A 27,026-nucleotide genomic window follows, 5' to 3' on the forward strand; every position below is an offset into this window, starting at 1 on the left:
CCATTCGTGGAGTTGGGAATTTGTCCTTAACTGTTATTTCATTTAGACTTCTATAGTCTACTACCATTCGATATTTTTGCTTTCCTGAAGCATCTATCTTCTTCGGAATCATAGATATGGGCGAGCAGTAAGGAGAATTCGACTTTCGAATTATTCCCTGCCTGATCATATCTTTGATTTGCTGGTTTACCTCCTGATCATGTATCTGGGCATATTTGTATGGTCGTCTGTAGACCGGGTCTTCATGTTGAGTTTTGATCTCGTGCTTGATTGTACTTGTGAAAGTCAAATTGTCACCTTCTCTGTACTGCACATCCTTAAACTCATATAAGACCTTCTTTAACTCTTCCCTCTCTTCGTCGTTTAAGTGTTCCAATCTTAATTGATTACATTCCCTTAATTCACTGTCTAGAGCGGAAGCGAAGTATTGATCTCCCTCTGGAGATGGGTCAAGGCACTTAGGTACGATCTTCTCTTCTTTTGTAGAGGGATCGGTGCACTTTGTAACGTGCAACGAGTCCTGTTCGAAAGAGAGAGAGAGAGAGAGCTGGGCACGCTAATAATTATCCGGCTCTAGCTCGTCGGCTTTGGGGGTGGAGTTGTTGCTCCCTCAGATCAACCCAGACTCGAGGCTTCAATTACCAATAATATTGCCAGAATTTAGCGTGCTGCGACTTATGCTAGAACGGTAGATTTGACGAGAAGAAGATACGAAGCTAAAGAGGATAGAGAACAGGAAGAGAGAGGGAAGCGAAAGGAAAGAAGGATAAAGAGGAAAGGGAAGTGAGAACCAAGGAAAACGGAGAGACATCGGTGTATATGTCCGCAGATGTTATGCGGAGTCTGAACCCACCCTGCCATTGGTCATCCTCACGGAATAGCCGTTATTCGATGACCCCTTTTGAACTTTTACCATTTTGTTCTTCTATCTAAACTTCAACATTATTTCCTTAAAACAAAAATTAAATCCGATATGGCAACATAGTAAATGATCTTAATAACTACTAAAAATAGGTGATTCGTAATGGTTGGGTATATAAGGATATTTGATAATGTAATGAGTATATATATAATAAGACTGTAATTCGGGTTAAATTCTAATTAAATTCATAAATTTCGCTTTTCGCATAACATGGGAAAATCATTGAATACTTTAAGTTCGTTACTTTCGCTTTTCGCACCAATGTGGAATAATCATTAAATCTTTTAACTTCCGAATAAGTCGAAAATCAAAGAGGCGGTCTGGCTGACATAACGTGATCTCCTATGCGGAGTTCAGTCGATGACCGGATGCAGATGGCATCTCTAACGAGATGCCAACGATCAGATCGCTCAAGGCAAAGCCTCAATAGGCAGGGGGCAGAGGTTTCAAATTCGTGAGGTTGGGCAAGGATCAGTTGGTTTTCAAAACTACGTACATTTCAACTTTTGGAAGGTATGCTTACTCACTCACTGTTCAATTTCCAACGACGAAAGATCGATCTTCCGGCGTAGGCTGAAAACAAGCGTTAATTCGGAAAGGTGGTTTACAGTACGGAGACTCTATCACTTTCTACAACTCAGAATTCCTAACTTCGACCTACTCCTTGTATGTGGAGCCACAGAACTTTTGGGGGAATTTTCTCCCTGACAAGCTGTGGCGTCTTTCCTCCGAGCGGGATCTGTCGCGAGACTCCCGTGCCCCGTCACTCCACTTGTACGAGCAAGGGAATCAGCGGGTGCGTGAGCTGCAGAAAATCAGATGAAAACCTGTTCTGTGGATTTTTCCAATCGCACTCACCCAAAATATCGCGATCAACCGAAAGGTATGTCTTTTCCGTACCGTGTCGAGTTGTTTCACAATGGAATTTTCCTATGATGGCACTTCTTACAAAAGATTCCTTTGCGCGCACACCCGTTCTCGACGAGATCTTTAACCGGAAAAGGAACCTTAACCGATTAATCTTAACCGATTAATCCTTCCCGCCAAACCTATCGACTTCTTCTACGTCGCTTCAGGCCCGCTACAAAGCCCCCCCACCAGATCAGACTAGGGGTGGTTACATCTCCTAGGCTGATACCGCATGAAGCGACTTATCATTGTCGTATGTCCTTTGCGTGGTAGTTCCCCAAAGATCGTCCTTGCAAGTCTTCCAATTCATAATACGCACCGCCAAGCTTTCTTCGAACTCGAGCCTTCACAAACGCTTGTCCGAATTTGGCACTGTACCCTGTTTGGAAGCAGCTTTGCTTGAAGTTCCTCCGGAACACTTCCTGACCTACGGCGAAATCTACTTGTCTTGAGCGCAGGTTGTATCGCTTCTCGTTTTGATCGTGCATCTTCTGCATTTGTACACAGGCGCCCTTGCGTATGATTTCAAGCGAGTCGGGTCTGTTGAATACCAAGGATCGATCGTCTAGTAACTTTAATTTCCTGAGTAGCGAATATGTTGACCCGGCCGTGACCATATGCTGGCCAAACACCATGTAGTACGGGGTAGTCCCTATACTAGCATGAGACGCGGATCTTAGCGCACATGAAATGCGACTTAGGTGCTCGTCTCAATCCTTCTGATCGGTTCGTAGGTACGCCCTGATCCCGCTAATCACTGACCGGTTCACACGCACAGAGGCGTTCGCTTGCGGTGAATGCACGGCCGTTAAAGTGTGTGTTATTTCAAACCGACTTAAAAGCTTTCGAAACGATTCGGATCGGAACTGGGATCCATTATCAGATACGATTGTTTCGGGAACACCAAACGTCATGAATAATTCAGTTTCGAGATACTTAACCACCACGCCAGCGCTTATTTTCTTGACGGGCTTCAGGAAGATGTATTTCGAGAAGTGGTCCAGTACGATAAAAATGCCTATGTTTCCGCCTCTCGACCTGGGATAAGGTCCCAGGAAATCCACGAACAGTCTTTGAAAGAACCGCTGACTCTCCGGCGCTTTCCCTAACGGAGGTCGAAGAACATAATTCGAGGCTTTGGTCGTCTTACACACGAGACAAGCATTGATGTGTGCTTTTACGTCGGATACTAGACCAGGCCAGAAATAATGTCGCCTTATGCGTTCAATGGTCTTGTGGATTCCTCTGTGGGACGCTAACGAATTGTCGTGAGCGCGCGCAAGCACGTCGGGAACCATTATCTTTGGTATCCACAGCTTCCAAGGGTACTCGTCGTGAACTTGTTCTCCGCTCAGATGTTCAGCGCGACGGTACACAAATCCCTTATCCGTTTTTAAGTCAGGCAGCTGGTCCTGGTTAGCCTGGACCTTCTGTACTAAATCCGTATATTCGGACGATAAGAAGTGTTTAGAAGATCAATCGACCAACGACCATCAGGTGAATCCAAAGCTGCTACTTCAGCTTCGTTGACCCGGGACAAAAAATCGTTCTGCGCACCTTTACGATGTTCGATCTTGAATCGATACCTCTGCAGAGCAATGGCCCAACGAGCTAACCGGGAACTTAGATCTGTGTTGGACATAAGCCATTTTAACGAGGCGTGATCGGTTATGATCGTGAACTCATGACCTTCCACGTATGCTCTGAAGTTCTTCAAAGATACTATTGCCGCCAAGCATTCCTTCTCCATCACAGTGTAATTACGTTGCGCTCTGATCAACTTCTTTGAAACGAAGGCAATAGGGCATTCGTCTCCCTCTTTGGACAACTGTACTAATACTCCTCCCACTCCCGTTTTGCTGGCGTCGCAATGAATTTAGAAAGGTTTTGTAAAATCTGGACTTCTCAGTACCGGGGCTTCACAGAGACATTGCTTCAAGGCGTCAAAAGCTTTTTCCCTCAGAGCGAATTTCCGTTTGGTGGTCATGACGTCCGTTAATGGAGCAGAGAGCGAAGCGAAATTTGGTACGAATTTACGATACCATCCGCATAAACCCATAAAACTTCTCAGTCCCTTTAGAGTTTTGGGTAAGGGATAACTGGTGATCGCCTCGATCTTCTCGGGATCTGTCCGGATACCCCCATCTCCTATGACATGACCTAGGTAACGCACTCGTCGCATGCAGAAATGACTTTTAGCAATATTGATCGTCAATCCTGCTTGTTTCAGATGCCTAGATATCTCTGACAAAACCTCTAGGTGCTTTTCAAAATTCGAGGAAACAACTAATAAATCGTCTAAATAAACGAATACTTCGTTCCGCAACCGGGCTGGAACTACTTTATCCATTAAGCGAGACATGGTGCTGGTGGCATTACACAATCCAAACGGCATTACCTTGAATTGGTACAGAGGCCTACCCGGAACCGTAAACGCGGTCTTATCGCGAGACTTGAGCTGTAACGGTACTTGCCAGTAGGCGTCCTTCAAATCGAGACTCGTGATGTATTCTGGTTTCGGCAGTCGGCTATGAATGCCACTAATCTGAGGCAAAGGATAAGCGTCCTTTTCTGTGAAACCGTTTACCTTTCGACAATCTAAGCAGATCCGAACCTTTCCGGGCTTAGTAACCATTACTATCGGTGAGGACCACGGACTGTCCGATTCCTCAATCACACCTAACTGAAACATCCGGTCTATTTCGGTATACATGGCCTTTTCAACGGCTGGCGAAACAGGAAAATGCCTTTGTTTTACTGGCTTGGCATTTCCCACGTCGATAACGTGTGTGATTAAGTTCGTTTTACCTAAGCCATTTACAGCGAACGAGGGATAAGCGTCTATGACCTTGGACAGTTGGTCCTTTTGGGTTCTGGTTAACGAATGTTGTTCCTCACTATCCTTCGTTCGCGGAGCCTCTATTTCTGATACCCGCAACCTACTAGGCAGTAAATCGTATAAGTTCCAGAAATCAATTCCGAGTTATAGGTCATGTTTCAATGAAGGAATCAAATAAATCTCTAGTGACTTTTTATCACCTCCGTATTCGATGTCTATCCTCATTTTCCCTGCTATCCGTTGTGCTCTTCCATTAGCGGTTTTAGCATTTTCCGTGATTCTCTTGTAAGGTACGTTTCCGCACATCACTTCGCTCGCTAAGTTACCTCCTATACAGCTGATGGACGCTCCTGAATCCAGCAAACCGTATACTGTGCAGTTGAATCGGTAAAAACGGACGAGGATCTCTAGCCATTTCAGAGAGAGCGCTTAGATACGCCACACCTGATTTACTCTTCTTTACTTCTTGCCAGAATCGAATCATGCGCTTCTTTCCCCGAGATTTATTCTTCCCTACGGTCTCTGGTAATTCACAGCCAGTTAAAATTTTTTTGATCCGAGTTTGCAATCCAAATCATTGTTGCTTTTTTGAAAGTCCGGTGTAATCAGTGATGTCACTGTTGTTGGCTCCGAAGTTAATCGGTGTTTGTGCCTTGATGGCGACTTCGGCGTGCTGGACTTGGAGTTTTTTGTACACTTTTCGCAACTTGGTTTATAAGTGTTCGCAGCTCCACAGCCGTAACAAAAAACTTTTCGTTCTGAAACGCAATCTTGATATCTGTGACCGGTCTGATGACAGTTCCAGCAGATTAACGAGATGGCTTCTACCGCCAACTCCCTCTCGGTGTCTGAGTCTTCTCGTAGCTCCCGATCTAGCAGTAGTTCTGATACTTCACGTCGAAATGGAACAGCTTTGGTATACCCATGCGTACTTTTGACGTCTTCTAAAAACATCGCCCGCCTGCGGCACACTTCCCTGAGCTCCTGTACACTTTTTAAATCGATATTCAACAGCTCATGGCGAATTTCCGGACGCAGGTTGTTCTTTAATACACGAACCAACTTCCGAATGGTCCAGGGTACTTCCAACTGATCGGTCAAGTTAGAGATGCTATCGTAAAAACTATCGAAAGTCTCGCTTGCCCTCTGCTTTCGGTTTCGGATCAGCTCTTCGATGTCGACGTCATCTTTTTCTTGGCGAAACTGAAGTCGTAAGGCAGCACATAAAGTATTCCATTGAACTTCAACTACGGCCTTGTGATGTCGCCAGTAAAACTCGTTAGCTTTGCCTTCAAACAAAACACTCACATTCCGGCAAAGCACGGAGAAATTTCCTTCCAAAGTTTGATGGGTCAATGCCTCTACTCTATATATGAAGTTATCTATCGATACTCCGACTCCCGAGAACTTAATTTTCCAGCCATTAAGTATATGGACTACTTTGTCCGGTCTCTGGGATAAATCAGAAAAACCGCTTCTCAATAGTGACGGATGAGCTATGCTTTGGGGTTCTAGTCTATGGCCAGGACTAGTTCCCTCACCATAGTTGGTTGCTTGCAACTGCTCGGACAACGGCGTTGAAGAACGGTCTAAAGCTGCGGTGACAGTGGACTGACTTGAGTTTCGGGTTAACTGTTGCATTGAATCAACTACCGAGCTTTGAATCAGTTCTGCCATTCGTTTGCTTAGTGAAGTGAGCAATATCTGTTCCATTGCCACCAGATCTATATTTTTAGAAGAGCTCGCTTCTTCTCCCCCTTTTGCACGTTCCTTAGACTGAGCGCGAGTGTTTTGCGCTACTACCTTCGGCACCGCCCCGCTTACAGTTCTACACCTGCCTTTACATACCGGGCAAACATTCCTAGTCTTTAAATGGGTGGTCATACAGGGAAGATGGAACACGTGCTCGCAAACCGATCGGAATACCTCATCCGTGGTCAGTATGGCTTTCTGGCACAGCGCGCACAGCGGGCTGACGCCTTCACCTGCCCCTTGGGCTTCCTTTCCGGGAGATCTGTCCAAACCCATGGCCAGAAATACTATACTCAAAGTCGTGCCTATAATTCTTCCTAACTTTGTTTTATTCACCTACAATTCCGATAATAACTTTAATACCAATGATGAACTCAATTGACTAACTTGAACTCACTTGAACTAACTTGGACTAGCTTGAACTCAATGCAGCTACGCAGCGAATCGTAAGGTCCTAATCATACAACCGATATCTCCCTCACCACGGAAAAAGATTAGAGTTACTACTCTCAAGTAAATCGCTTGGTCGTGGGCAGTCAGGAATCTCCAGACTTATTCCTCAAAACGAACGATGTTCCCGTCAGCAGCTCACACCGAAGCGGACAGACAACTGTTCAACAACGGTTTGTCGGTTTTCCAGCTTTCGATGGCTACCTCTAATGCTTCTTCAGAAAAATCAACCGAAGATTTTCTCCAGCGACCGTGGATAAAGAGACTCTCGAAAGCTGTCTATTTATTTTCCGACGCGGCAGCGTAAAAGAACCAATCTAACATTGAACACCAACAAGCCAATGACGCGGCACTCTCTACAGGGTCAGGTGGTCAACCGGAGTCGATCTCGTCCTGCAATTCCTCTGCTTAAAGTGGCCTAACGTCGCTTGCATATTTGGAAAAATCGTCACCGAACCAGTAATCCGCGGTCAGAAGGGAATACGGGTATTCTCTCTATCTGTCTTCCAAGCGGACTCTAACACGGCAATAACTCCTCCGGAAAATAAAAGCGGAAAATTTAGAAAAGGGAAAAAATGAAAGAATCTATCTAATCATCCAGGAGTCCCCGTGGAATATTTCGAAGTACCCACTGGGGCCCCACGTTGGGCGCCACTTTTAATATTATTAATAATTATAACTGTAACGTGCAACGAGTCCTGTTCGAAAACGGGCGTTACGATTTGAGAGAGCTGGGCACGCTAATAATTATCCGGCTCTAGCTCGTCGGCTTTGTGGGTGGAGTTGTTGCTCCCTCAGATCAACCCAGACTCGAGGCTTCAATTACCAATAATATTGCCAGAATTTAGCGTGCTGCGACTTATGCTAGAACGGTAGATTTGACGAGAAGAAGATACGAAGCTAAAGAGGATAGAGAACAGGAAGAGAGAGTGAAGCGAAAGGAAAGAAGGATAAAGAGGAAAGGGAAGTGAGAACCAAGGAAAACGGAGAGACATCGGTGTATATGTCCGCAGATGTTATGCGGAGTCTGAACCCACCCTGCCTTTGGTCATCCTCACGGAATAGCCGTTATTCGATGACCCCTTTTGAACTTTTACGAAAACGCGCGAGCTAGCATTGAGTCCATTTTGTTCTTCTATCTAAACTTTAACATTATTTCCTTAAAACAAAAATTAAATCCGATATGGCAACATAGTAAATGATCTTAATAACTACTAAAAATAGGTGATTCGTAATGGTTGGGTATATAAGGATATTTGATAATGTAATGAGTATATATATAATAAGACTGTAATTCGGGTTAAATTCTAATTAAATTCATAAATTTCGCTTTTCGCATAACATGGGAAAATCATTGAATACTTTAAGTTCGTTACTTTCGCTTTTCGCACCAATGTGGAAAAATCATTAAATCTTTTAACTTCCGAATAAGTCGAAAATCAAAGAGGCGGTCTGTCGATGTCGATGACCGGATGCAGATGGCATCTCTAACGAGATGCCAACGATCAGATCGCTCAAGGCAAGGCCTCAATAGGCAGGGGGCAGAGGTTTCAAATTCGTGAGGTTGGGCAAGGATCAGTTGGTTTTCAAAACTACGTACATTTCAACTTTTGGAAGGTATGCTTACTCACTCACTGTTCAATTTCCAACGACGAAAGATCGATCTTTCGGCGTAGGCTGAAAACAAGCGTTAATTCGGAAAGGTGGTTTACAGTACGGAGACTCTATCTCTTGCTACAACTCAGAATTCCTAACTTCGACCTACTCCTTGTATGTGGAGCCACAGAACTTTTGGGGGAATTTTCTCCCTGACAATTCAATCCGAACTTAACTGACAACAATAGCTTGTGAATGTTTATAAAGATTGCTTAAGCATGATATGAGTTTAACGAATGTGTAACGAAAATTAATTAAACTAGCGATGTCTTAACAATACTTATAACTGCAACTTCTGAACACATTTCCCGAACTCCCAGTGGGAACTTGAACGTTAATGAGGTTGGCTGATAATTATTCTTCATGAATATAAAAATTTTGTGATATTTATACCCGATACTCAAAATGAGTATTGGGGTATATTAGATTTGTGGTAAAAGTGGATGTGTGTAACGTGCAGAAGGAATGGTTTCCGACCCCATAAAGTATATATATTCTTGATCAGCATCAATAGCCGAGTCGATTGTGCCCTGTCTGTCTGTCCGTCCGTCCGTCCCCTTCAGCGCCTAGTGCTCAAAGACTATAAGAGCTAGAGCAACGATGTTTTGGATCCAGACTTCTGTGATATGTCACTGCTACAGAAATATTTCAAAACTTCGCCCCGCCCACTTCCGCCCCCACAAAGGACGAAAATCTGTGGCATCCACATTTTTAAAGATACGATAAAACCAAAAAACGCAGAATCGTAGAGGATGACCATATCTTTTACAGTGCAAAATCTGAACCAGATCGTATAATGATTATAGCCAGAAGCAAGAAAACAATTTCATTCTTTCTCGCTCTGTCTCTCTCTAACACACAGGTTTCATGGTCGGTTTTGTCATTTGCAAAATATGAGTTCAAGGATCTCAGAACCTATAAGAGCCAGAGCAACCAAATTTGGTATCCACACTCCTGTGATATCGGATCTTGACCGTTTCGTGTCCAAATTTCGCCACACCACCTTCCGCCCCCGCAAAGGACGAAAATCTGGGGCATCCACAAATCTCAGAGACTATTAAGGCTAGAGTAACCAAATTTGGTATCCGCACTTCTGTTAGATCTCACTATAAAACGTATATCTCAGAATTTCGCCCCACCCTCTTCCGCCCACACAAAGGACGAAAATCTGTTGCATCCACAATATTGCACATTCGAGAAAACTAAAAACGCAGAATCATAGATAATGACCATATCTATCAGATTGCTGAATCTGGATCAGATCAGATCATTTTTATAGCCAATAGGAACAAATCAATTTGCAGTGGCTACGCAGCGCCCGACGTCACGCTCAGACTGATTTTCTGTCTCTCTCGCACGCACTCTTTGTCGTGTGGTTCGATATTAGCGGCGTCTGCCGCAGGAGAGCCATACTGACTTAGTATCGGGTATAACTGTAGAGTTGCGGTGTCCGCAGCAACTCACAACGTTCCACCTCGTTTTATACTTTAAACATTAGGATGGTAATAGACGAGGCTAGCATCCGCTGAACCCTATGATTTGGTGAACTGTGCATCCTGAAGCTGCTGGAAGAGGAATCCTGGACAGAGTCGGGGCGAAGAGGACAGCCGAAGGCGGAGAATTCTGCCTCTGTTTGGCCGACGATTGGGCAACCAGGAAGCCGATGGCCGCAGTTGGCTTTATCACTGTAGCATGGTCTGCGTTCGGCAACCAAGAAAACGAAGGCCGCAGGTGGCTTTAGCACTGCAGCATGGTCTGCGCTCGGGCAACCAAGAAAACGAAGGCCGCAGGTGGCTTTAGCACTGCAGCATCCCTGATTTGCTCCTGCTTCTTCTTCACGCGCCTTGCCGCGCGCTGCTGTTAAACCCTGTCTAGGGTGCTCCTTGCAGGCGAAGGGTCCCAAGCGGGAAGGCGTTTGCTTATTCCAGCCCCCGGCTGACTGCGCTCTGCGGCTTACTTAGCCGGCGACTGGACGATGGGGTGCCTTTAAATAGCGTGGGTCGCTGCCCCACGCAATAAGCGAAAAACCGTCCGGTCTTTGAAGCTTTCCTCCGAGCGGGATCTGTCGCGAGACTCCCGTGCCCCGTCACTCCACTTGTACGAGCAAGGGAATCAGCGGGTGCGTGAGCTGCAGAAAGTCAGATGAAAACCTGTTCTGTGGATTTTTCCAATCGCACTCACCCAAAATATCGCGATCAACCGAAAGGTATGTCTTTTCCGTACCGTGTCGAGTTGTTTCACAATGGAATTTTCCTATGATGGCACTTCTTACAAAAGATTCGTTTGCGCGCACACCCGTTCTCGACGAGATCTTTAACCGGAAAAGGAATTTGACATGGCCTGTCAGATGTCCAAAGCATCTCTGCGCGTTAACAGGTCAAAGTAACCCTGCGCCTGTTAACAGGTCAAAGGGTGGCAGCATGTATCCCTGGCCCCGAGATCGATATCATGGTCTTGACTTTAAATTTTTCTTTCAAATCTTAACCGATTAAGCCTTCCCGCCAAACCTATCGACTTCTTCTACGTCGCTTCAGGCCCGCTACAACTTCTGTGCGGTCTTGCCGGCTTCAATAGCTTCTCCACTCTGAATGATTGGGTACGACCTAGCGCCTAGTGTTACAGTGTCATTTCTGTAATCGATGACGGCTTTACTTGCCATCAAGTATTCTCTTCCTAATAAAATATCATAATTTTCGGAAAAGTTATGTATGTAGAACTTTTGTTCGGACGGACATGTTTTGTTCGCATTCCTCATTATACTCTTAGTTAAACGGACAGATCCATTGATGGTATGGACCGTAAGGTTATCGTCTTTTATCTCGGAATCTGTATAATTTTCTTTCATGATGTTGATCGATGATCCCGAGTCAGCGATACACCTTAATATTCTTTTATTAATGGTAATGTTTATATAGGGTCCTCCTCGGTTTCTTCCGAGGCGGCTTGATGAAAATTTACGTCCATCTTCGTTTGGCCACTCTGGCTCTCCCTCCCTCTTTTAGTAGGTTGGTTGGGTCCACTCCCACTAGCTTGGTTTTGAGATATTTGCTGATTGAATGGATTCTGAGCCCTACCTTGATTCATTTTACACCTTTTAACTCATTGTATAATCCAGGATTTTGGGAATTTTGATTTTGATTTGTTCGATTAGTCTGACCTGTTCCAGATGAACTCTGAGTTTGATTGTGATAGTTAGTAGTATTATAATTTGGATAATAGTTTCCAACATTCTTTCGATTTGATTGAGACGATTTCGATTGATCTTTATTTGTACCTGAACCTGTTGTACTAGCTTCGTACAATCCTTCTTCTTGTGCTGCCTTCTTAAGATTAGACAATGTGGTAATATCTTTTCTTGCTAAGGTCATGAACGTTCTTTCAGGAAGTTTTCGAGTAATGACATCTTTAATTGTGTTGTTCAAAGCGTTTTTATAAATGACATTATTTTCTGGTATGTTTTCTAAGTTAAGCTTATTGTTTATTAATAATGCTTTTATCTCTAATTCTTCTATAAACTTACGAAGACTGCCATTGAATCTGGTGGTGTATAGTTGTCGTAAGAGTTCTTCATATGGTGTGTGATTTTTGAACTCGTTGATCAGCGCCGTCTTCAGTTCGAGCCACGTGTTGGGTTGTATCATTTGCGATATGCGTTGTGCCTCTCCTGACAGTTGGATCTCGGTCGCTCCAAATAGGATCCTTTGTTGGCGAAGATCTTCAGTTGGATATAATCCGCATACATATTCGATTCGTTTGATAAATGAGCTTAGCTGTCCAGATGAACCGTCATAGGCAGGTATTTGTCTGATCGACAGCAGTGCCTGGTTCAAGTGGATTTCGCTCAATGATAGTGGTGGTAACGCCATGTTGTTGGTGTTGATTGGGTTTTGTTTTGTTTTCAGTAGTTTTTAACTTTATTTTGGTTCACTTGTAAGTTTTTTGATTTTGTATTTAGTGTTTCACTGTTCTTGATCACAGTAATTAGAAATTACACAAGCTGACCATTACCGAAATATAGGAGTTAATTTTAAACGAAATCCTACCGACTGCGCCAGTTAAATATCCGCAACTCGATTTTAAGTTTTTTAAAAAAGATTTTTATTTTACAACTTAAATATCTTTATGTCACAAGATTTAAATGAATTCCCCGACTTGACTTTGGGTCTGCTTGTCTCAAACGGAACTGATCTCTCTGCTGCTGGCTAGTTTCCATGAGCCCTTCTCTTGGAACTCCCGACTCTGGCTTCGGGCGTTGCTTTCCTCGGCTGCATCTTCGTGTCGGTGGCGTACGTGCCTGGATCGATATTTGGGGATGCGTCGGCTTTGATGAAAGGCATCCACTGCTGGCGATCGGTGTTGCATTACATGACGGAGCTAGGAATGTGATACTCCTTGGTTTTATGTCTAGCTTTGATTGGTCCTCATGAGTGGCGTGATTCTAAAGAATCGATTTCTCGAGAGTGGCGTGATTCTAATGTTGATGAAACAATGTGGTCCATTGTTTATATTATGGGGGGCCCTAGCTTGGAGTATGGGAAGAAACAGTTATTGATTCTTGAGTGGGGTCCTGTTACTTGTGTGGATGGGGTGGATGAATTGTACATAAACATAATGTGTATGGGATGTGGGGAATTATGGATATGTCACTATATAGTAGTGATGATGATAACGCAGATGAACACAAACCCAACCGCATGAAGATGTCACAATAAACTTAAAACTTCATTTATCTACTCAACAATGAAATGAAAAATTATTTTCTTTAATTCTTATGAAGTGTTGTGGGGGTTAGGTCCTCCATGCGCTCGTCCAACATGATGCGAAACCAATCGGGAATGAAGGTATACTGATTCCTGCCAAGATACGAAGTGTACGAGATCTCCCCCTGGCTAGCATCAAACTTCATCAGATACACGGTTTTGGGGCAGTCGACTACCGACATAAAGCCGCGAATCTGGTCCACGAGCCGCAGCAGGAAATTGACACAGACATTCGGTGACCAGGCTTTTTCCTGCGCAAACAAATTAAAGTGTTATTTCAATCGGAGTATATTGTATATATGTACTAACGCAATCCTTCCAAAGTTGCCGCACAGATAGCTTGTTAATGGTGTGCGCGATGGTGTCGCGGTTAACATTAGCAACGTAAATGTTTTCGATGCCCACCAGAAAGCACTTGGACCACCACTTGAGGGCGTCGCAACGGTTGTGCGTAGCCCATTCATCCACGCTCATACTGTCTAGGCGAAACTGCAGCTCCGTAAAGACATAATTTGAACTAGCAGGCGAATAAGAGCAAATTTAAACCGATTTTAAATGTACATTCAAGGCCCCGTACTTACTTCCCGTCACTTCCTGTCCTAAAACCTTCGGCCAGAACTGGTGAATCGAAAATAAAACGTGTGCCATTTATGCTGAAGTAAAACACTCCGTTGTATTGTCCAGTCGGTTCCATTGGGTCGCATGGTTTCGGCATTGCATTTGCATTCTCTGAAAAAAAAACAAAAAAAATACTAAATAGTAATGTTGGATGGGTAATCCAATGCCCTACCGGATAGGAAGTGCCTACGAAGCTTTGCGAGCCAATCAGCATTCAGTTCCTTCATGGGAGAAGTTTTTAGATCCTCAAGAACCACGGGGCTGATGTAAATCGTGTTTCGATACTTGGTCACGGCGAGGGTCCAGTTCTCCTTCATTTCGTAGGGAGTCCTCAAGATTAGTTCAAGAACTTCGGTGGTGCACACAATGTCGTAACTGACTTCCACCTCCAGTTTGGCGCTTAGATGGGATGTCCCAGTGCTCTCCATGTACAATAGTATGTTGTCCAAGCCTGGCTGCGATAAGAGTAAACTTCGCGGAGGACTCGGCTCAGAGTCCCCCAGGTGCACTTGGAATTTGTTAATTTTTGGAACGACTACGTAGCGCAAGCGATTTGCATTGTTCTCAAATATTCCATATGGCGATAAGCTGAAGCCCCCGTGAACCACTGGCTTAGAAAATTCTGGAAAGTCACATCGGTCCGCTTTGGTAATAACGTGAGGTTTTATATTTAATAATATTTCATCAGAAATCATCATGGATTCATCTGAAAACGCAAGATTTAATTTTCCTAAAATTGGTTTTGCGTTGCTTAACAAAAAAAAATGGCAGCGTTAAATACTATGCGCATACTTGCAAACATATTAATGTTTCTTCCAATACACAACTTTCGTTAATCGTTCAAGGTTGCAATGTGTTGTCTAAGCTGGCTTTTAACTTTTACAAATCACACCGGTTCAGCAATTATTTTGGAGGCTCTACTGTGCTTCCCACTCCCACTCACAACAATTTGGCGCAACGACGGTGTGGAGATAATGTTTTTTATCCCAATCGGCCGACTAATTATTTCGAATTAAACAAAACTCGGCGGAGAAATAAAATTACGATATGTTCTTTAATGCGTGACTTCCAAATTGCAAGTGTGGCTTGCCTGCCCTTTACATTGCCGCTCCGATCGCTAAGCGCAGCTTCGCTCGGCCGACGTCGGTAGGCAGACGCAAAGCGGAGATAGCGAAGAGCGAGCTGGCAGAGAGCGTTTAGCAGGGCAAGCAAGCGCAAAGCTTTAACAAACAAATGAGTGACATAGACATAAGTATCAAACAAAATAAGCGGCTGAGGGCCAAGAATTAGGTGCTATTTGGCAAGCAGCTAATCGGCTGGGTTCTGCTCCGAACATTCACCCCCGTTGGAAGGCAAAGGCTTTCAACAGATCCATCCTGAAGGGCAGAACCGCTATTTTTCCAACGGCCCTCTTGAAGATGCTTGCTTGGGCGCAGCTGGCGGCTACGCTGGGATGATCGTCGAACGCAGCAATCGGCGCTTTTTTACGAAGGCGGCTTGTCGTGATTACGTCTTGATCATCGGGAACCTCTGTAATTGTATAGAATGGCAGGAAATTTGGCAATGTAGAAATTGTTGAAAGTTGAATTTCATTTAGCGTGGATATGTAGGTTTTTAATATATGGAAAAGTTCGCGCTGCAGTTCCTGATTCTCCGATCGCAGTTTTTCCACTTGCACCTGGCACTCGAGCAGCTGCTTCCTGCATTGCTGCTCTAAGTTTTGGTACTCCAGCGTTGTGGGTCGAAAATCGTCAATAGAGATGCACGAGGAATTTTCAAAAGCGGCTAAAGCTGCACGCTTATTCTCCGAGCTATCAATGCTTCCTGATACTATCCAACCAAGTTTTGTCTCCTGCAATGTTGGCAATTGGGCTGATAGTCGAATCTGTCCGACGCACATTAAATCGAAGAACAAACCAGAACCTATCAACATATCGATACGTTGGGGCTTGGAGAAATTAGGATCAGCTAGTTTTAGATTATTCGGCATTGGCCAATCCTTTGCGTCTACGCCGAAGTTAGGCTGCATTTCCGTAATTGAGTTGGTGACAATTGCAGCGAAGGAAGCTCTATAGCTTGCGTCCTGGGATTGTTCAACTATATGTACAGACTTGCTCGAAGGTAGAATGGAATCTCCGATTCCAGAGATGTGAACATAAGACGAGCGATGATCCAACTGCAACTGATCAGCAAGTCTAGATGTTACAAAGTTTGCCTGTGATGCAGAATCCGAAATGGCACGACATGGGATAAGTGCTCCATAACGATCTGTTACATGGACGAGGGCAGTAGGTAGCAACACGTTCTGGCTAGGCTGAGATTTCTGGATCGAGGGGGGAGGGCTGGAACACCCGCTTGCTAGAAGCACAGTCGCGGCCTCTAGCTGGATCGATTCCTCGGCCGGTGAAGAGGAAGATGAAGCACCAGTTCCCGATGAAATGTGGAGTAGCGTGTGATGTTTGGCCTGGCAATGCCTGCAAAGTCCTGACCTGCACCTCTGCAATTCATGGCCTTTGTTGAGGCAGTTCAAACACAAGCGGCTCTTCTTTGCTTCTTTGTATCGTTCAAACGCAGAGAGATTCAGGAATGCCTGACATCTAGATATGTAATGCTCGGAGGAATTGCAATGGTTACATATGGGGTTAGGATGGTCGTTACTGGAGGTGATAAGGGTGACAGGTTTGTCTTCTCCCACCTGTTGACTAGGACTTGTTGCCATGGCTGATCCCAAATTCTCCAGCATCCGACATCTCGCTTCCAAAAATGAGGCCATGCTTGACCACCGAGGCAATCCTGACGTCGGCAAGTTCTCTTCCCATTTCTCCTTTGTTTTGTGGTCCAGTTTCGTGCCTATGATGAAGATCAGCAACCCATCGGATATCTCCTGCGGGGTCGCCAAGGTCTGAAGTACACGCAAGTGCGAATTGATTTTGTCGCTAAGCGCGCGCAAGCCGATAGCCGAGCCCTTATCCACCCCTTGCAGCGCGAAAATAGCCTTGACGTGTGCCTGAAAATGTAACAGTTTATTATCGAATCGCAACATTAGTAAATTCAACGCCTTGTCGTAATTCTCCTCAGAAAGTTCCAAGGAACGAATCGTATCCAGCGCAGCACCATCTAGACATCCACGAAGATATTGGAATCTTTCGATGATTGGTATACGATGGTCTTTGTGCACCATTGTCGAGAACATCGAGTGGAATTCTGGCCAATCCATGTAGTTCCCACCGAATCGCGGAAGCTGCAACTCGGGCATTCGAGAACGGCCTATACTATTATAGGCGAACAACGACGAATTCCCCTCGAGAGTATGCCGAGCCGTTGAATTGGCAACATTTACCGTGCGAGCAGCCATCAACTCCCGCGACAGCCTGGACCTAACCTTGACATAAACATTCGAAAAGTCCAGCCGGGCATCATGGGCTAACTGCAGGAAATCCAGCCTTTCAAGGCTCGTTTGAGCGGCATCGAAATCCGCATTCATTCGCTCGATTTGCTCTAAGCGAGCTTGAAGTTCTGCCTCATCTAACTCGGCAAGCTCTTCCTTGGTGAGAAAGCGATCCATGGCCTTTAGTTGGCGCGCGATGGACTCGGCCTTGTGCTTGTAGAAATCTACATCACTCGGCATTGCTGCGTTCGCGACATTGGTAGGCTCAGGTGCTGCCATGTTGAGGTTTTAAAAGAGTCACTCAGCACGACCGAAAAAGACACCCTGTATACGTATAAACGTGGGAACCGAAAGCAAAAGGATTACAGCTAATGCCTTTAGCTGTGCGGCTGTGCGAGCTGTCCGATTCCGCTTTGTACTCCGCTTGTGTGTATTAGTGAGTTCGCTGCACTGCCTACCGCACTGCACTGACCAAATTGTCGCGACAGAGAAATTAATAGCCAGCAATGCGTGTATGTAGGTGTATGTAAGTGTGTTTTAGCACCGAATTGTGCTTAACCGCCGAAAATTTGCTAGGGCTAACGAATGTCGATCGCGAATGATTATTAATTGACAAGGCAACTCAGAGATCACGTCGGGGTCACCAAATTTTATGTGGAGATAATGTTTTTTATCCCCAATCGGCCGACTAATTATTTCGAATTAAACAAAACTCGGCGCAGAAATAAAATTACGATATGTTCTTTAATGCGTGACATCCAAATTGCAAGTGTGGCTTGCCTGCCCTTTACATTGCCGCTCCGATCGCTAAGCGCAGCTTCGCTCGGCCGACGTCGGTAGGCAGACGCAAAGCGGAGATAGCGAAGAGCGAGCTGGCAGAGAGCGTTTAGCAGGGCAAGCAAGCGCAAAGCTTTAACAAACAAATGAGTGACATAGACATAAGTAACAAACAAAATATGCGGCTGAGGGCCAAGAATTAGGTGCTATTTGGCAAGCAGCTAATCGGCTGGGTTCTGCTCCGAACAGCCGGTTTTGGGGATGCCAAACCTAAACAAACCGGAAGGTTGCTAGACTGCCGCACACAGATGTTCGCATTGAACTGTGTGGCAACCATTGCAAGGTGCGCTGCACGTGTTTCAAATTCGCGTGTGTTGCTTGCTCATTCCCGGGTCTGAGCTCTGAAATTAATTCGAAAGCAGTTAAAAGTAGCTCGAAAGAAATAACAGTATCCGAATACAGTTGACCGGCTACCAAGGCAATGGAGGTAAATGCCATCAAGCTAGGATTTTGTGCACAGCGACTTCTGCAGTTGACTGCCAACGAGCCCCAAGACAATTTGTTTGTTCAAAATGTACAGAAGTTCATAAGAAAGAAGGTAAGTGTATGATCATATTTTAATAAAAAACACACTTTACTTTACAAACCTTTGCTCCACTTTAGAAATATGTGCCTCAAGACGTGGAACGTCTGTTCTGCAGTCTCAGCGAGCAACTTGCGTGTCCGGCCTACACCGTTCCCTTGGCAGTGAGCTTTGAGGAGCAACTATTGCTGCTCCTAAGCATGGCCCTGCGATGGGACTCGGCTGGAGACGATATCCATCAATATCATAAGGAGTGCATCACCCTGTCAAAGCTAATGGACATCTCTGTGGATGCGCAGAGGTGAGTAGAGGTCCCTGTATCGGATGACCTGTCTCAAAAGCACACATTCCCTCTGACACCCGTATAGGTTTGCAAAGAGCTACTTCCACAACAAGCCAGCACCGTTCGAGAAAAGCCAAAGTAATTCCAGCAGTGTCCCCAGCAAAAGGGCAAAGAACGCAAAGGCCAGCCAAAAGTTAGATGAACTGGAGCTCTTGAAATGTTGCTACCAGTTGCTGCGAAGTGACACATCCTACTTCCGTGAGTTGTGGGACTGGTCCGGCTTCATTGCCACCTACTCGCACCTCGAGACCCCCAGCCCGATGATACAACTCTACTGCAACTACATCATGACCATGCTCACGAATATGAGCCCAACACAGCGGAATGCCCAAAATGCCAAGATATCCACAGAAGCACAGCTCCGATTTGAACGCGAGAAGGAGCAGTCATGGGCCGTAGCCAGGCAGGACGAGGGCTGCTGCTATTCTCCCGAAGACGAAACGCCTGAACAGATGCTGAGCCTGAGCCTCAACCAGAGTGTGACCAACATTGAGGGCGTACTCTTGCCGACATTCAACAAGAAGAATCAGGAATTCTATGCAAGCACTGACGGCTGCTACGATCGCATTGTAAAGGTGGATTCGACGGTTGTAAATCTGCGGAGCATTGCCCTCGGCGTCGCAGCGGCCAAGCCGATTTGCCTCTCCGGTCCTGTGGGCTGTGGCAAGACGACGCTTATTGAGTATCTGGCCCGCAAGACGGGACGCATTTGCCCCAAGCCCAAGGAGATTGACACTCGCGAAAAGGCGCTGCGAAAGGCTGAAGAGGAGGACAAATTGTTGACACCAAAAAAAGAAAAAAGGGTAAAGAAAAGAAGCGAAAACTGGAGGACGACCTTCCCATCGACCAGGCATTGCTGGATCTGGGTGAAATGTCGCAAAAGCATGGCTTTCTACGGATACAGCTGGGCGACCAGACCGACAGCAAAATGCTATTGGGCCAATATCGCTGCACAGATGTGCCTGGGGAATTCGTTTGGCTTCCTGGTGTCCTCACGCAGGTGAGAAGGAATTGATTAAATTGAACGAGGGTTCTATTATATGAATGATTATTTGCACTTTTAGGATGTCATGCATGGCTACTGGCTGTTGCTGGAGGATCTGGATGCCGCCACCCAAGACACCTATACAATTCTGAGCAGCTTGCTGGAGAGGCCGTGCCTGAGCGTTCCCGGCTTTCGCGACTCTGTGAAGATTGAGCCAGGCTTTCAATTGTTTGTCACAGTGCGGTAAGAGTCCATGGAGCATTCAAAGCATCTTTATCCTAAACATTTTCTCTGTTTTAGGACCAACAAATCGGCCAGCAATTCGGGACATAAATCGCTCTATTCGCTGCTGGATAAATATCTGTATACGATCAACGTTTTGCCGCTTTCCCGCAACGAGCTGTGCAAGGTGGTCAGCACCAACTATCCCAAGCTGGCGACCGTCGCCAATCGAGTGGTGGACGTGTTCCTTACCTTCTCCAGTGGCAATCACATGGCCGCCGACAATCTGCGTCAGCAGGATTCGAACGACAAGGCGGACAACACGGAGAAGTACGTGGCGCTGCCCTTTAAGCAGGTCACACTCTCATCCAGTCCCAACTCGGGCCGCCTGGTCTCGACCCGTGATCTGGTCAAGCTGTGCCGCCAGCGTTCGAATGCCGAGTTCTCGGTGACCAGCGCCGAGTGTGCCTACTTTGTGTTCCAGAATGCCGTCGATGTATTCTGTTCGTATCTGCCGCAGAGTAGGGAGAAGATCACGCTGATCACGAAACTAACCGAGCAGACCAGGAGGGCCATCGGCCAGACCAGCGTCAAGCGTGCCACCTTCTCGTTTACACGTCTCGCCAGCTGCATCTTGGAACGGATTGCCGTCTGTGTGAGCCACTCGGAGCCCGTGCTGCTGGTGGGGGAGACGGGTGTGGGCAAGACCTCCTCCGTGCAGTATCTGGCCGAGCGCACCGAACACAAGCTGGTCGTCGTGAACATGAACAACCAGTCGGATGTCTCGGATCTCGTGGGCGGATTCAAGCCCTTCGAACTCAACTACGTGCACTTGCTCTGCGAGACCTTCAATGCCGAGAAGAACATGCAGTTCCTCCGGATCTTTGCCACGCATTACAACAGCGGCCGGCACAGTGTCATCATACGCACTATGATCAGCCTGTGCTATCAGGTGTTCAGGAACACGGATCTAAAGAGCCAACAGATGGTGCCGCGTTGGCGCACGCTTTGCGAGAAGCTGCAGAAGCTGCAGACACAGCTGGACAAGAGCATTAACATTTCGTTTGCCTTCATACCCGGTTCCCTGGTGAACTGCATCAGCAAAGGCGAATGGGTGCTGCTGGACGAGATCAATTTGGCATCGGCCGAGACCCTGGAATGCCTGTCGACCATCCTAGAGCCAGAGGGATCGGTTGTGCTGCTGGAGCGGGGCGATTTCATGCCCGTCAAGCGGCATCCGGACTTTCGCATCTTCGCCTGCATGAACGCCAACACGGACATTGGCAAGAAGGATCTGTCCGTGGGCATACGCAATCGATTTACCGAATTCTTTGTGGACGAACTGACGACGGACGCGTACCTCAGTCTGCTGGTGAGTGACTATTTGGCCAACACGGGCATCCAGCGGAAGTCCGTGCACAGCATGGTCCAGCTCTACAAGTCACTGCGTCGCCTCTCCGAGCACCAGCTGAACGATGGCCTGTGCAATCGTCCCGTCTACTCTTTGCGCACCCTGTGCCGCAGTCTGCGCATCTGTGTTCGGAATCTGTGCGGCTCCATTGAGCGGAATCTGTACGAGAGCTTCTGCCTGAGTTTTCTCAGCCAGCTGGATCCGGAGTCGCATCATGTGGTGCTGCTGCCCCGATTGGGAGAGAACTATCTACAGTTCGAGGGCTACTGGATACAGCTGGGGGGCCTGGAGCAGCAGTCCTGCTCCCACTACATCCTCACGAAGAGCGTCCAAAAGAATCTGCAAGATCTCGCGCGCATCATATCGATTGGCAAGCTGCCCATCCTGCTCCGGGGACCCACCAGTGCCGGCAAGACTAGTCTTATCGACTACGTGGCCCGCCGAAGTGGCAATCGCTGTCTGCGCATCAACAACCACGAGCATACCGACCTTCAGGAGTACATTGGCACCTATGCGGCCGATCTGGAGGGCAAGCTCACTTTCCAGGAGGGTGTCCTCGTGCAGGCCATGCGTCAGGGTTAATGGATCATCTTAGACGAACTGAATCTGGCCTCCACCGACATTCTGGAAGCGCTCAATCGCGTGCTGGACGACAATCGAGAGCTTTACATTGCCGAGACGCAGACACTAGTGAAAGCACATCCGAATTTTATGCCATTCGCCAAGACCCTTTCGCGTGCCTTCAAGAACCGCTTCATTGAGCTGCACTTTGCAGATTATCCACGCGTGGAACTGGAAACCATACTCGAGAAGCGGTGCCTCATCCCGCCCTCGTACGCCCGGAAGATGGTCCAGTGCATGACGCAGCTGCAGCACCACCGAAAAAACACCTCCAAGCAGGTGTTTACACTGCGCGACCTCTTCCGCTGGGGCAACCGATACACGCACGCGGACAAGTCGCTGCACGATGATCCCCGATACGACTGGAATCAGCATCTCGTCGAGGAGGGATACCTGGTGCTGCCCGCGAAAGTGCGGACCTCCGACGAGCACCAGTTGATCGAGCGGACGCTGCACTCGAACTTCAAGAAGACCATCGACCATCAGTTGCTCTTCGACATCCAAACGGCGAGCGAGAGCTGCTCCCCCGTGAGTAGGCGCATCCTGCAGGCCATACGCAACTTCAAGCTGCGCGGCGACATCGTGCGGACGAGGAATATGACGCGCATGAGCCTGTGCTGCTCGTGGGTCCCACGGGCTGTGGCAAGACCACTGTCTGCCAGCTCCTGGCCAGCATAGCCGATGTCCAGCTGCGGATACTGAACTGTCACATGCACACGGAGGCATTCCTGGGCGGTCTGCGACCCTGTCGCGGCCAGGATAACACGCAGCAATAAGGAACTCTCGCCCGCACTCCGGAATCGCTTCACCGAGATCTGGTGCCTGCCCTCCGACAACAAGGCGGACCTCATCGAGATCGCCCACAACTGCATGCGACAGGACAACGGATCCAGCCGCAAAGTGGCCGAGTACCTGGTGGAAATAGTCCTCCACATGCGCCAATCGAACGACAAGTTTATGTTCTCAGTGACATCCTCGCGTGGGCCAACTACATTGCGAGCAATCGGCACCTAAGCTTCGCCGAGCGGGCCATCTTTGGGCTGGAGACCATCTTCCTGGACGCCCTGAAAATGCTGCTTCACGAGCCCCAGGCCCAGGTGGAGCAGCTGAAGCGACGTATCATCGAGGAGGCCATCAAGCAGGCTGCTCTGATCCTAGACGAGCACTTCACCCTTGAGGATGTGACCCTGAAGCGGGGCGATCAAGTGGAGATGGACGCCGGTAACTTTGGCCTGCGACCCTTCTACATTGCTGTGAACCTGGAGCGCTCATCGCCCGCCAAGCAGGATGCCCCCTTCTTCTTTGATGCCCCCACCACCAAGCAGAATCTATTCCGGCTGCTGTCGGCGCTCTAACTGCAGAAGCCCGTGCTGCTGGAGGGGCCGCCGGGCGTTGGCAAGACATCGATTGTGGAGAGCATCGCAGCGGCCATTGGCTATCAGATTGTGCGCATCAATCTGTGTGAGCACACAGATCTGGCCGATCTCTTTGGCACCGATCTGCCAGCCGAGGATAATTTGCTCGAATTCAGCAGACAGGAGGCGTCGAAGGCCGCCATTGGCAGCTTTGTGTGGCGCGATGGCCCTCTCTTGGCCGCTCTGAAGGCGCACAATACCTGGATACTTCTCGATGAACTGAATCTGGCGCCACAATCGGTGCTCGAAGGACTCAATGCTGTGCTGGATCATCGTGGAGAGATGTACATTCCCGAGCTGAACAAGAGCTTCCATTTGGATGGCAGCACGCGCATCTTTGCCTGTCAGAATCCCCTCAAGCAGGGCGGCGGACGCAAGGGTTTGCCTCAATCTTTTCTCAATCGATCACCAAGGTCTACCTGCGTAAGCTAACCACCGAGTATCTTCTGCATGTGGTTCAAGTCAAGTACGGAGCCTACTTTGAGCAGCTGGGCAGCCACTTCCACTCGCTTTTGGACCAGGAGGCGAACCCTGTCCAGGGCAACCTCTTTGACCTGTACAATGGCAAGGGAACCAAAGAGGAATCGAGGAAAGCCTTCGATTTGGCCGCTCGTCTGGTGTGGCCACCATGGAGTTTGCCTACAGGGGCGGATCGTACGAGTTCAATTTGCGCGATATCCAGCGCTGGTGCGACCTGCTTCACAATCCGCAAACGGGCTACATCATCAAGCCGGCGACGACTCAAACAGACGTCTACAAACAGACTTCGTGGAGCAATTATGGAGCTGCTGGAGCAGGTACAATATGCTGACGAAGGTGACAGAAGGTGAGTGGACAAAGAGAGAGGAAGACTCCACTTTGGGCTAACTCTTGAATGCCTTTCAGTAGAATCCCAGCAGCACAGCAGCGTGGCCGATGAGCTGCAGTTTTTCGGCGTGCGTCTGCATGCGCTCGGGCAGATCATTCAGAAGCTGGAAGCAACGCCGCAGAGCTGCCAAGTTGAGGCGTTCCAGCAGATGGGTGAGATCGGGTCGCAGTTCATGCTGCTCCAGGGATACATCAAGAGTGCGGAATCGCTCAATACAGGCGGCTCCTTCGAGTGGGTGGACTCCCGCATTGTGACAGCGCTGAAGTGCAGCCAATTTATGTTGCTGGAGCACGTGAATCTCTGCTCCTCGGCTGTTTTGGATCTTCTGAATCCGGTCTTTGAGCCAAATGGAAATCTACTGATTGCCGAAAAGGGCATCAGTGCCCAGGACACCGCTGAGGTGGTCGAAAAGTCACCGAACTTCCGAGCCTTTCTCACCATCGACCCGAAGAATGGGGAGCTGTCGCGGGCCATGCGTAATCGATGCGTGGAGCTGTCGTTGTGCCGGAACGAATACACTACGGACGACATGCGGGCCTTTGTCCACGGCCAGGGCGTCCACCAGACGGAGGCCATTGATTGCATCCTGGACATACATCGCGCCATAAGCGGACTGACCGAGGATACTCCATCTCGCACCTGACACAGTTGGCCTTCCTCAGCGCCGCCTATCGGCTACCACCTGAAGCGGGCCATCTACGTGGCCGCCATGGAGGTGTATGTGTACGCGGCCAGCACGGATCTAATGGGCTACGGACTTTCCTACTACCAGAACAAGCTGCGCGAAGTGGTACTCGCCCGAACGGAGCTCCACAAGGGCGAGGAAACAGAGGGAAATGAGGAGGATCTCCTCAGCGATACCATCATAAGCACGGGAAATCTCAGTTCCCTAAAGCTAATCAAACTCCAGGCGGTGGCTCTTAGAGAGCTGCTCTGCGCTTTGTCGCTGGAGGAGACTGAGTTGCCGCAGCAGCAGCTCGCGGCGCTTTTCCATCGAATGGCGGCGCTGGACTTGAGTGGACTCAATCTGCAGGAGGTGTGCCGCCACTTCATCTACATGCTCTATGAGTCGTCTGCCTCTGGAGACCTCCAGATAAGACATCTCTACATGCAGCCGTGGCTCACGGAGCAGTCAACGGAGGTCCAAGACTTGGCGAATAAACTATACGCCTGCTTAGGCGAACAGGCTGCCGGGGCACCGGCAACTCCTCTGTTGAATCTGCCATGGAACAGGAAGCTCTTTCCTCGTCTGCGCGACTATGCAACGGCGGGGGAACTGGCATCGTCTGCTGATTCCCTAACGATCAGTGCCTCCCTTTTGGCACGACTGTCGCTCAGAGACGTGCCCAGCCCCAGCCAGGGAAATTCTGCCACCAGGGTGCAGTTGATGGACGCCCTGCAGTATTCGCAGGCTCTGCAGGAGCAGAAAGTCACAGAGAAGTACGCAAATGACTTCCTGGAGACGCTGCATCAGGGATTGCTGCAGGCATTGGCGGCAGCCCGCTTGGATCTGCCACAGTATGCACAGCTCGTGACGAGGTTCCACTGGTTCAATCGCCTGCTGGCCACGTGCCGGCAGCAGAAGCTGCTCTACAACAATGAGATCTTTGTACCGCTGATGCACAAGCTGGTGCTGCACTTCCAGTGGCTGCAGAAGCATCTGCTGGCTCCCCTATGGAAGGACTTGAGCGACCAGCCAGCACTGACGCAAAGTGTGCAGAAGCTGCTCGGTTATGTGGAGGAGACGAGGCGTCCCCTGAATATATCCTGCAAGATATACAGCAAACAGTTTACCCAGTTCCAGCCCCACTATCTGGATAGTCAGGTGAGTAAATCGGCCTCCCTGGAGATCTCAAAATGTAATTATTCTTTTGCGTAGATCAAACTGCATCTGGATCTGGAGCAACTGGAGCGGGACCTGAGCGTGGTGCCACGTTACGGCAATTTGGAGGAGACTGTCTTAGACGATGGCTGGTCCTGCAGTCGGATGAGGCGCACAAGTAGCGCTCGTTCCAGCGCTCGCATACGCAGGGGATTGCACTGAAGGCCTTCGAGCTGAGTGAATCCCTGATGGATGCCAATGTTGGGCTACAATCCTCGCTGCAGAAACTCCAAACGATACTCAAGGAGGCCACAGAAAACACTGAGGAGACCGGACTATCCATAGACATGGATCTTGACGGCCTCAAGGATCTATTGAACGCGGAAGAGCAGGAGGAGGAACAGGTGGAGCAGAATAGCCAAGCAGATATTGGTTCGCCGCAACTTTTGATGGCTGCCCTCAGAGAGTTTTTCATGGAGCGCCTGTTGACGGGCACGCTGCGTGAGGACTCTGAGGACCAAGTGAATCCCATGTACACGGACCAGCTGCTGACGCTGAACAGCCATCTGTGGCAGTGCCTCAACACGCTGAACAAAGTCACGCACGTGCAGATCCGTAGTGTCTGGCGGGAGCTGTGGCAAGAGTTGGTTAAAGGATTCCCAGGACTTTGCGTCAGTTCTAGAGA

At 48.0% G+C, this 27,026-nt stretch overlaps 2 protein-coding genes and 1 pseudogene across 3 annotated transcripts; 2 read left to right on the top strand and 1 right to left on the bottom strand.

The window, feature by feature from the left end:
* Window positions 1-13,237: 13,237 nt before the first annotated feature.
* Window positions 13,238-14,863, bottom strand: LOC117192185 (protein cutoff-like). 2 transcript variants are annotated; one of them, XM_033396852.1, is made up of 5 exons: window positions 14,699-14,863; window positions 14,079-14,612; window positions 13,870-14,017; window positions 13,598-13,805; window positions 13,238-13,539 (listed from the first exon to the last, which is right to left on the bottom strand). In XM_033396852.1, the coding sequence occupies exons 1-5, from the start codon at window positions 14,706-14,708 to the stop codon at window positions 13,291-13,293; spliced, it is 1,149 nt and encodes a 382-aa protein (XP_033252743.1). In that variant the 5' UTR covers window positions 14,709-14,863; the 3' UTR covers window positions 13,238-13,290. The 2 variants fall into 2 exon arrangements, with proteins under 2 accessions (XP_033252743.1, XP_033252742.1); XM_033396851.1 differs by having other exon boundaries at window positions 14,079-14,636.
* A 4,926-nt stretch (window positions 14,864-19,789) lies between these two features.
* LOC117192179 (midasin-like) lies at window positions 19,790-22,220 on the top strand. Its single transcript, XM_033396845.1, has 3 exons — window positions 19,790-19,997; window positions 20,062-20,225; window positions 20,283-22,220. The coding sequence occupies exons 1-3, from the start codon at window positions 19,869-19,871 to the stop codon at window positions 22,195-22,197; spliced, it is 2,208 nt and encodes a 735-aa protein (XP_033252736.1). The 5' UTR covers window positions 19,790-19,868; the 3' UTR covers window positions 22,198-22,220.
* A 106-nt stretch (window positions 22,221-22,326) lies between these two features.
* LOC117193845 lies at window positions 22,327-26,588 on the top strand (annotated as a pseudogene).
* The last annotated feature ends 438 nt before the right edge of the window (window positions 26,589-27,026 follow it).

Source organism: Drosophila miranda, assembly GCF_003369915.1.
Source record: "Drosophila miranda strain MSH22 chromosome Y unlocalized genomic scaffold, D.miranda_PacBio2.1 Contig_Y2_pilon, whole genome shotgun sequence".
Lineage (NCBI taxonomy): Eukaryota > Metazoa > Arthropoda > Insecta > Diptera > Drosophilidae > Drosophila > Drosophila miranda.

Excerpts from the sequence above, each read along its gene's own strand:
- LOC117192185 (XM_033396851.1), bottom strand. Across the intron at positions 14,018-14,078 it reads TCGTAGGCACTTCCTATCCG|AGAATGCAAATGCAATGCCG; the intron begins GTAGGGCATTGG and ends TTTTTTTTTCAG. Across the intron at positions 13,806-13,869 it reads AGGACAGGAAGTGACGGGAA|TTCAAATTATGTCTTTACGG; the intron begins GTAAGTACGGGG and ends TTCGCCTGCTAG.
- LOC117192179 (XM_033396845.1), top strand. The coding sequence starts at position 19,869 with ATGTCGCAAAAGCATGGCTTTCTACGGATACAGCTGGGCGACCAGACC. Across the intron at positions 19,998-20,061 it reads TTCCTGGTGTCCTCACGCAG|GATGTCATGCATGGCTACTG; the intron begins GTGAGAAGGAAT and ends TTGCACTTTTAG. Across the intron at positions 20,226-20,282 it reads CAATTGTTTGTCACAGTGCG|GACCAACAAATCGGCCAGCA; the intron begins GTAAGAGTCCAT and ends TCTCTGTTTTAG.